This window comes from Pundamilia nyererei, unplaced genomic scaffold (assembly GCF_000239375.1).
Source record: "Pundamilia nyererei isolate P.nyererei 1_Seehausen unplaced genomic scaffold, PunNye1.0 scaffold00007, whole genome shotgun sequence".
NCBI classification, from domain to species: domain Eukaryota; kingdom Metazoa; phylum Chordata; class Actinopteri; order Cichliformes; family Cichlidae; genus Pundamilia; species Pundamilia nyererei.
In genome coordinates, this window is record NW_005187408.1 from 3767948 (window position 1) to 3778741 (window position 10794).

Sequence of the window (10794 nt, forward strand, 5' to 3'; positions counted from 1 at the left end):
AGTCAGGAACTGTGGCATAATTTTGGGCAGTGATCTCAATTTGACAATTATTTTATTAAAGTCACCAGGACTGCTCTTATCTCAAACTAAGACATTGCCCCCTGCGTTCATATCAAACAGGATAGAGTAGTCTAACAGGCTAACGCTTTATTTACGGGATTATCTAAATCATCAGTAGGACGTCTTCAGCTTGTCCACATTGTAGCAGCCTTACACGTATGTAAGTAACGTCATTGGTTGCCAGTTCAATACAAGATTACCTTTAAAATTCTTCTGTTAGTTCATAAATCTCTCAGTGGTTTGGCCCTTCAGTGCATCTCTGACTTGCTCAGTGTCTATAACCCAGTTACAGCTCTCTGGTCATCAGGTACCGATCTTTCAACTACTCTCAGTTAGATCTGAGTGTGCTCAGGGTGCTTTCAGTTACTTCTTTGGAAGAAACTGCCCGCTGACCTGACGTCAATTCCATTTGTGTCCGCATTCAAAAACAAGTTAAAACCTTTTTATTCTCACAGACGTACACTTAATAACTGTGTGTGCCTCAAGGTATCATAGTCCTACATAGCTAGGTCTTTATTGTTGTGTTATTTTACCGTTTTTTAAGCACATTGAGTTTACTTGTAATGAAATGTGCTGTGTAAATAAATAAATTGCCGTTGCTAATGTGGCCTGCTAAGTAGTCCTAAAAAGGGTTATATATGCTGTAAAAGACAAGGAGCTTAGCTCATATCTGCTGAATCTCAGGCTACTACATACACGGAGGATGGCTATATGTGGATAATGAACGTGGGTGCGAGGTTTCTTAGGTTTCCACAGGGATTATGATCCCTAACTGTGTTAGCATGACAAGCTCCCCTTTGTTCAAACAAGGTCGTTTTTGAACAGCCTGCTAATGTGCAGAAAAGAAATCTATTCCCCTCCTGCACCACTGACCAGCTTTGTTCTTTTAAGTGTGGAACCTACTTCCAGTTTTGCAGTATTTATTATTTACTATGTCAAAGAACAGGAAAAAATGTTGTTGGTTAATGTTTAGTCACCAGAAGACATGTAAATAATTTAATGCATTTGGTGCAAACATGGTTATTTTGTCAGGAACATGTGGTAGAATAACTGAACATTAAAGTCTGTTTTCATTTACTGCATTTCAACGTTGGATTAAAATGATTTCGGCCTCCTCATGTTTCCTTTCACCGTTTTCTCTTCTCCTCTTTGTCTCTCATGCTCGGCATTCCTTTGTGAAACATTCTGTTTAGCATTTATTATGTTTATAGATGCAGTTAAAGCTTAGAATAGATGAACATCCATCTTTACAGCCCTGTTTCCAACACCGGAGCAGCCAACTTTTTTTTATGCTATTACATTTCAAGTTGTCGGTGGCACGAAGTCTGTTTTCTGTACCACAGGATGATACTGGAATTAAGGAGCTAGTATTCATAAAATGTCACGTTCCTCTGTCAGCTGCAACCTTTAGTTACGGGTGGTTTGGTGTTTATTATTAGTCCAGTAAACAGAGTAGGATCTTTGTATGAGGAAATCTCATCAGATACCACAGTTATCTCTTTCAGAGTTGTTTAGCCTATTTGAGGTCATGCATGAAAAACCACAGGAGAAAAAAAAAATCTGTGTCTGCAAGTTGAAATTAAGTTTATTAACTGAAGCCAAGTTGAAATTGGCTTCAGTTAATAAACTGTGCACTTTAAACTTGGAATTTGCCCTCTTTAATTTACCTGCCCTACTTTTACAAGTTAAAGCTAAACTACTGTTTCTGCCAAATGTGTTTCTTTAATTACCCACGTGTTAAAATTAATTTGCAATTAAGATTAAAGGACAATCTTGAGAAATGCTTTGTTGATTTTAAAAGAACTTGTCAGGTAAATGCCGATGACATTTATGTAAATCAGATCATTACATGATTTTGAAAATGTTTTATTAAGCTCTAACAAATCAGTCAAGCTCATTGTGTAAAGTAGGGAATCCATACAGTGCTATAGTTCAATAACTATTCAATTATGAACTCAATAAATATTCACAACACAGTGATTCTGCAGTATACAGTCTTTAGCAGTACGCTGCAATAGTTTTAGAACAGAAGAAGAGAAAATTGAATCTTTGTGTATTATTGCTCCTCACTTTTAATTAATCGATTCAATGAATTAGCTCTTTGATTTGCTTTCCCCTGCTAACCGTGTTGTCTGGTACTTTCCCTCTGAGTTTCTTCCTAACTTCATCTCTTGAGAAATTGTACCAGCCAGTTTACAGTTGGTTTAGAGTTTTAATAAGAATATTGATATTTGGCATCAGTGTGTATTGAAAGTATTTCACATGAGGAAGTGATTAGTTATGTTGCTGCTTTGATATTCTGTCCCACCCTTCATGTGAAAAAAAAACAAAAAACGTCTTTAGATGTTGGACTTAGTGTGCTGCTTGTAATTCACTTATGTTTCAGCAGAGATGACAAAAAGCTGTGTTTTAAAATTTTCTGTGACAGCCACACCTTCACATAATTTGTATCTCCAAAACATTTCTAAATTTTTTCAGGTACAACAATATTAATGAATCACTGATTAGCGTGTGAAACATTCATATGTATCGTAAACAGCAAACCAAAAAAAGAAATGCTCAGAATACAGGTAAAGAAAATGAAATACCAAATGAAAAGGCGATTGCTGAGTGTCATATACAGTTCTTGGTACTGTTCCATGGATACCGGGGAATCTAGATTTCTTTTTTCCATTGAACCAAGTTTCTCATCTTGGAGTGACCAATCTGGTTGCTCCTTTTAGTCTTTTAGTGCTTTATTTTATTTTTATCTATCAATTCGGATTTCCAAACTGTTTTTTTTTTCTTTTTAAAAAGAAATTGAGCCACAATGAGTTTCTTGGGTAGAGATATTTTAGCCCTTTTAACCTCATATTTTAACCTCAATTATTTCAGCCTGAGCTAGTGTCTTCAGTTGGACTTTCACCCACGTGCAGGATTCTCTCATACATCTCTTTCTCTACGTCACCTGGCATCAAACATCTTTCTTTATATAAAGAAATTAGCTAATGGCAGTGAATGTGTTAGTAATTTTGTTTACGTGATTGTTTTTTGCACAGGGTAAGAATGTTTCCATGAAAATACTCATGAATGAGCCTCATTGATCCAGAGAGCTTGTGGTTTGTTCTTTGCAAACCTAAGCCATGCGGTCATGTTCTTTTTAGAGAGAAGAGGCTTTCTCCTTGCAGCCCTTCCAAACAAACCACACTTGTTCAGTCTTTTTCTAATCGTGCTGTCATGAACTTTAAAATTCAACATGCTAACTGAGGCCTTTTTTTGTTTGATTGTTTATTCGTTTGTTTGGTTTTTTGCAAATTCTTTGACCATATCTTGGGGTGGATTTTCTGGGACATATACTCCTGGAAAGATTGTGGCATTGTACTAACCCACGCCGCTTCACACTGTAAAATTGCTAAACGTGTGCATTTAGAGGTGTTATTTATGCTCGCCATTTTAACAGCAGTCTGTCTTTTTCTCTTCCTATTCATCTTTCCCTGGCTGCCTCTCCCAGTCAAACTCTCCCACTTAGTCTCTCGTTCCATAATCCTTTTCTTTCATGTGAAGAACAGAGCTTCTCTTAGCATCAGGCGGTAATTCAGCCTCAAACCTATTCTCCATGCCTCTTTGATGCACACATTAGTCCCTGTGAGTGTGTGTGTTCTTTTGTGCAGTCCACTCCATCTTCTAAAATTTCCACATTGTTTCCTTTGGTAGGCAGCAGGGCTCAAATGAGTCTCTGTTTTCGTATCGTTTGTCTGAAGCCATCACTTCAGAAAGGGCTCCACCTTTTTGTCAAACGCTTTCTGAGGAGCTGATCATCGTTTAAATTTTGATAAAAGAGTGATTGTGTTTGTTTAGTGATTGGGGAATTTATTGAGGCCTTCCTTCCTTCTCCTTCTGTTGTGACCTTCGTGATGTATTCAGATGAGTACTTAGCGAGCATGTCAGACCACTTTGACTGAGTGCGCTGAGGCCTGGCAGTTCACAGGCTTTGGCTCCCAGAATGTTATTTGTACAGTGTAATTGTCTGTTTGGATAACATAACGACGTCTGATATTCTCTTGGAAATTTCTGCTTACATTCTGTATAGACAGATTTAATGTTTTGGGATTACTGAAAAACAAACACTTCACTCAGATTCTTTTTGTGCAATGTGCACTGCATGGCTGCCTCAGCTCTGAAAAAGAGAGAAAAGAAACTTTTAAAAAAAAACTAAGGAACAGTTAGTCATTATCACAACAGGATGCATCAGCAAAACCAGAATGTTCAGTTGTGAATCAGCAAATATTGCTAGTGTCTTTATCTCACTTGTGTGTACTGGTTTCTTTATATGCGTGTTTTCCTCCATTCCCATACAGGTGAAGGTGAATAATGAGGTTGCCACGGGAACAGGGCCCAACAAGAAGGTTGCCAAGCGGAATGCAGCTGAGGCTATGCTGCTACAGCTGGGATACAAGGCCTCCACAGTCCCTCAGAACCCGGCTGAGGTAAAAACGCCTTCGCCAGCTTGTATATTTCATATCTGTTTTATATACAAGCCTCCCACTTTGCTGCACAACTGTTTATTTATCTTACTTTCTGACTGGTAGTAGTTGTATATTGTTGAATGTTATTTGAAGTTTTAAAAGATTCTACATAATGGGGGGAGGAATAAATCACACAATTAATTATACAGAAGGTTTTGTTCACAGCCGTTTTAGAAATGTAAACTTTCCCAGCACTGGTTTCTTATACTGCATCTATAAATTATCTCATTTGTTTCATAATGATATGAATATATCAATATGATCCACAGATTACATTTGGTTCCGATTTCTTGTAGCTACTAAAGTGAAAACATGTTATAACTGTTGAAGAGGTGAACACTTTATTAGTTATACCTTGATAGCACTAAGCTGGCCCCCCTTTTGCCTTCAGAACTGCAATAGTTCTTTGTGGCACAGATTAATTAAAGTGCTGGAAACATTCCTCAGAGATTTTGAACCACATTGACATGACGTCATCGCTCAGTTGCTGCAGATGTTGTCAGTTGCACATCCATAATGTGAATCCCATCCCAAAGGTGATCTGTTGGATTGATTGTGAGGCCATTTGAGTACACTGAACTCATTGTGATGTTCAAGAAATACATTTGTGATTTTTTTGAGCCTTGTGACATGGGGTAATATCCTGAAGTAGCCATCAGAAGATGGATATTGTGTGGTCATAAAGAGGTGGACATTGTCAACAACAGCTCATCTTCCTAGTCAAGTGGCATTAAAAAGATGCTCAGCTGGTACCAAAGGACCTATGAAAGTATGGAAATGCTAAAAAATATCACCCACACCATTATACCACCAGCAGCAGCGTGAACCATTGAAACAACCCAGGGTTGATCGGTGTTTTCATGTTGTTTACATGAAATTATGATCCTGCCACTTTTCCAATCTTCTGTTCTGCAATTTTGGTGAGCCCTTGTGAATTGTAGCACCTGTTTCCTGTTCTTATCTGACAAGAGTGGCACCCAGTGTGGTCTTCTGCTTCTGTAGCCCATCTGCACCAAGGTTTGAAGATGCTGTTCTGCATACCTTTGTTGTATCAAGTAGTTATTTGAGTTACTGTTGCCCTCCTAGAGAACTGGTACTCATTTTCTCTTTTTTGGACCATTCTCGGGTTTACAGAGAATGGTCAGAAGTTTGTGGAATACTTAGATACTTAGACCACCCTGTGTGGCACCAACAACCATGCTACGTTCAAAGTCACATAAATGTCCTTTTGGGCACCTAATATAATGGCTAATGAGTGCAACATAAATGTATAGTATGTAGGTTGCTTTAGGTTACTTAATTACAGACACTCATGAGTTATTCCAATGGGTTTTTATTGCCTCTGTCACTCTTCTGTTTGCCCCTCAAGGTCGGGGCTGCAGGGGGCAGCAGTCTAAGCAGAGACACCCAAATAATAACACTTTGCAATTGTTATTAGCATCAGAGCTATAAGAATGGTGATAGCGGATGGTACCTATAAAGTTGTATGCTGAAGAACTAATTAGGAAACTTCATGCACTGCCCTGACTTTATCTCATCTCTACAACCCCGCACAGTAATTCTGATACTCAATTCCCAGATTTATCTCAAATCCCAGTGCTGCTGACCTATTATACAACCCGTTCAGCTTCTCTAAACCATATGTGTTTTGCAAGCAACCATTGATCACCAACATCTTTATTCACCTCGTTGGTTTTTAAGCTCAAGGGGGAAGAATCAGATAGAGTTACATAACCAGTCTCTCTGTAGAATGTTAATTGTTCCCCAGACAGCTCATTAGTTTGATATATGATGCTGCATATACTGTATGTATACTATTCAGAAAACCAAATCTTAGAACTACAGGAGAGCAGAGATGGGCAGTAACGCGTTACTGTAATCTGATTACTTTTTTCAAGTAACGAGTAAAGTAAGGGATTACTATTGCAAAAATGGTAATTAGATTACAGTTACTTTCCCGTAGGAACGCTGCGTTACTGCGTTACTAAAACCGTGATTTTTTGCGAGAATGTCTCATGACAGTGACGTAAGCGAGTGCGCCGTTAGTGACAACAGCTGTGTGCAGATCAACAATGGATCACATATCGAGTGCGGGAGAGAGTATGAGCGTGCAGCGTTTAAAGCGTGGAAGTACTGACCTTACTTTGAGTTTGATTCCATAAAAAGTGACAAAAACATTAGTGTCCATCGTGCGTGGGAAGAAAACTTCTTTTTACAGCGAAAAAAACCCCTAAACTTCCAAGCAAGCACCGAGTGCGCAACGACGTAATGGGAAACTCACAGAGAAACTCGCGGATTCTTCAACTGACCGCGGCACACCTGCACCAGGGTAAACCTCCGCCTACCGCAGTCCTGCTTTACAGGTGAAAATAGAGCAACAGGACCGCTGAGTCTTTGACTTTATTTATTTTCTGCTGTGTTTTACTTGCATCTATTTGAAAGACTGAGTGTAAACACAGAGAATGTTGCATATAATTAAATTTTTGCTTGATGCATAAAGTTAAAAGATTAAAACTGATAAAACAAGTTAAAAAAAAGAGACTTTTCCATTTGATTACATTTTGTATGATGGATTATGTAGAAAAAGTAGAATTGGGCTGAAAGATCTATCGCTTTATCACCTCTTCAGGTTGTAAATCGTGTTTTTAAAAAGTAACTAAGTAATTAATTACTTTTGAAAATAAGTAATCAGTAAAGTAACGGGATTACTTTTTTGTGGAAGTAATCAGTAATTAGTTACTGATTAGTTTTTTCAAGTAACTTGACCAACACTGCAGGAGAGTTAAACATGACATGCTCCGAAGAAAGCGCATCTCAGTTTGCAGCCAGTAATTTCCTTCCTTTTAGTTTGATTTCCTCAGCTCTGACATTAATTACCTTGATCTTCTGTGTAGTTACTGCTACTGAGACTTCAGCAGAGGAGTTTTTGAAAGTTTTAAACGCTCTGCACACTGAATGCCCCACTTACACGAGTCTCCAGGGGAATGTCAAACGTTACAGACATGTAATCAAATCACATCATTGGATGTTTCATTCTTTAGTCCTATAAACCACTGTGTTTTGTTTTCTAAGGTTTCAGATATGTGAGTCTGCTGTTATGGAAATAAGCAGTGAGTCTCCCTGTTTAAGCTAATTTCTGGCAAGAGGTGAGACCTGTCTGGTTACACTCAAGAAACAATATTTAGACAGAACAAAGTTATTGGCCGATACGTGACTGTGCAATAGCTCGACAACTCCGACAACGTCTCTGTACGAATTCGTTTTTCCTTTTCTTTTGATCTCAGACAACCTCAGAGCTCTGTAGCTTTTGTAAGATAGGTTGTCTTTCTTTCGAGCGCTTTCTCTCCTTCCATTCCTCCTTTCTCTCTGTGAGCTGTGAGCTCTCTTGCACTGAAATTCCACTGTAGCGTGGGTGAATTTGTTTACAGCAATGTCATCTCCTCAGCTGTCACACATGTGAGAAATTATTTGTTTGTGTTTCACATGTGTTTGTGGCTGTGTGTGTTTGTGCAAGCAGACGCACACACCACAGCAGAAGTAACACATTGAATAGGAGACTCTATTTTTTGTTACTAAACATTGACAACCCCCCTAATTAAGTAGCTGGCCTAGAGACACTAGGCTCCTTAAGCATCCCCTCCTGTGAGCACTCGTCTCTTTGTTGACCAAACAGTAGGAAGGAACTTGTCTGACATGCGTGAAGAAGCTGTCTGTTCAAGAATCTACATCTCTCTTACCTCCCCCTTCTCTCCTTCTCTCCACATCACTACAGATGGACAACAAAGGCTGGAATGGACAAAAGGCGTCTTTTACTGAAGCGACAAGCAACAGTGAGTATCGGCACGTCTCCCCGTGTTTCTTTCCATTTCCTTCTCCTCCTCCTCTCTGGCTCTCCATCATTCCCTCCATCCTGCAGGTGGTTTTAGCCACCGAGATGGCCCGGCGTTTAATCTCTGTGACTGGTCAATGGGCCTCTGACTGTCAGCTTAATTGGCCGTGCGTCCTCGTGGGGAGCCTGCGAATTCAGGCTCATTCACACAGGCTTACAGGGCCGGCACACAGAGGCCCTCCGGGGAGTCCCTCCGCTGCCTTCCTGTGCAGAAAACATAGCCTTTCACTCAGGATTAACACACAAGTGCACAGGAGTATAGGGTATGTGCACATACACATACCCTTAATCCTCAACACATAGAGACACTGCAACTGTCATACATGTTTACAAGGTTTATCACATCAGTGGTTAAAGTAGTTAGCAGATTTCTCAAACTGATGAGACCAAAAACAAAATAGTAAATAAAATGTACACAATGCTAATTACACAAGGCTAGTTTGCTATAAAAGATTTTTAGACTATTTACTTGAGAAATGTTTTGCAGTTGAGTAGTGATCTCGTAAAGGTATTTCCATGTGTGCTCATGCGATTGCACTCTGATCGGACATTAAACATTAAATAGAGCGGGTAACTGCCTGGTTTCCAGTGGATTGGGTAGATGTGACCTGCCTTGAGTATGCTCTACCTAGCCAACACCACATGATAAAAATTGAGTAATTTTCAGGTAGACTATCACCTGTTGTTCGTTAAATGTATGAAAGGAAACTGTTATACTCTAATCTGATTCCCCTGACATTGTCTGGCTTACATTATCCACAAGGCCACGAGTGCATCAGATAGCGACTCTCATGCTACAGGTTCTGGCTCAGTTTCCTTAGTAAAGTTTGTGTTGTAACTAGTTGCTGAAACAGAATAAGTAATTAATAAATCATTACAACTAGTATTACAGAATGTCAAACTAGTGCTAAAAAGGACCAAAGTAGTGGAAAAAACAGAAGTGGTGATATCCATGCTCTGGAATAAATGTTCAAAAAGGCATTCGGTAGTTAAAATGTGCATTGAGCACACAAGATTAGTAGTAGGTCTTTACTAGATATTAAGCTATTTTTTTTATTTCAATTTGGATCTCTGTGCAGGTTTTTAGCAGCATGGTTGTGAAAATCACAATACCAGTCAATTAACTGGGCCAGTGTGTAGGTCCAGCCTGAACTACAACGAATGAATACACCTGTGGCTTATGGACTAAAGTCTTCTTCTAAATTTCTCACTAGTGGGATAATCAAGTACAAAAAGGAATACATGGCTTTGACTTTGGTTTATAGTGAAAGACCAAAGCTAATGGCATCGCTCACTATAATTAGCAAATGTTAGCATGCTAACAGTCTAAACTATGATGGTAAATATAGTTAACCTCCTAAACATCATCATGTTAGCCTTGCCATTGCTGTTATATCTGGACAATACCCAAGCCTGTTAATGTACAAACAGATACAAAGGAGAAACAGATCATTATCTCACCTTATGGACATCTTCAAAAGGTCAGCAAATGCAAAATACATTTCCTGTCTGGATTTATGTAAGATCTTACATAGGAATGTGATGGCCTTAAAGGGCATTTTATTTATAGAAGAGGCTTTGTCTCAAAGGACTCTTCACTGAGAACCTTAAGGGTGTAATTTTAAAACAGCTGGCCTCCATCATTGTCTCTTGTTAAGTTGGTTGTCTTGTCTGTAATCAAAATAAAAAATAATGCCGAAAATCTCACATTAAAGTCAAGAAGCTATTTCAAGAATTCACATTCTATTTTTAGTTGTTTTGTTGTCTCCGGAGCCTGGCAGTGGTGTTATTTTGCTAGTCGTGCCACATGTGGCATAAGTTTTTTTTTGTTTGTTTTTTTAATATTACGTGTGAAAGAAGTTTCCAAAGAATTAATTGTCATGGTGTTGCTTAAGCATGTAAGTATCTGAGCTTGATTATATTTTTGTGATGTTCTAGATTGAGTTTTTAAAAAAGCAGATGTAAGCAGTTTTAAACTAGGAAAGTAAATGCCAGCAGCTTGAGAAAGAGCAGTTTGTGACTCAAATGAACAATCTGTGAGATGTCGAGCAGCAGAGGGGAAAACAGATAGCTTTAATAGATTCAAATGTGCTGTCATCACTTTGGTCTAATGGAGGGTTTTGGCAGAGCTCCGGCTCCCTGACATGGGGCATCCAGCTTCACTCTGGAGAGGAGAATGGATGTCATGCTTAGCACACTTATGTTGAGAGAGTAATCGCCCAGATTTGTTGCATTGCTCACTGCTGGTTTAGACTTGATAGGCAGGACCCAGATGAGAACTGAGCCTGTGCCACAATTTTTATAGCACTCAAATCTGTGATTTAGTCGAGTTTCTGAAAG

At 39.0% G+C, this 10794-nt stretch overlaps 1 protein-coding gene across 1 annotated transcript in view; it reads left to right on the forward strand.

Moving 5' to 3' along the window:
* stau2 (staufen double-stranded RNA binding protein 2) overlaps positions 1-10794 on the forward strand; it is a 101117-nt gene that overhangs the window by 37951 nt on the left and 52372 nt on the right. The window contains exons 10-11 of the mRNA XM_005722563.2: positions 4398-4526; positions 8338-8395. Coding sequence (XP_005722620.1) covers positions 4398-4526; positions 8338-8395 — 187 coding nt within the window. The remainder of the gene's footprint in view (positions 1-4397; positions 4527-8337; positions 8396-10794) is intronic.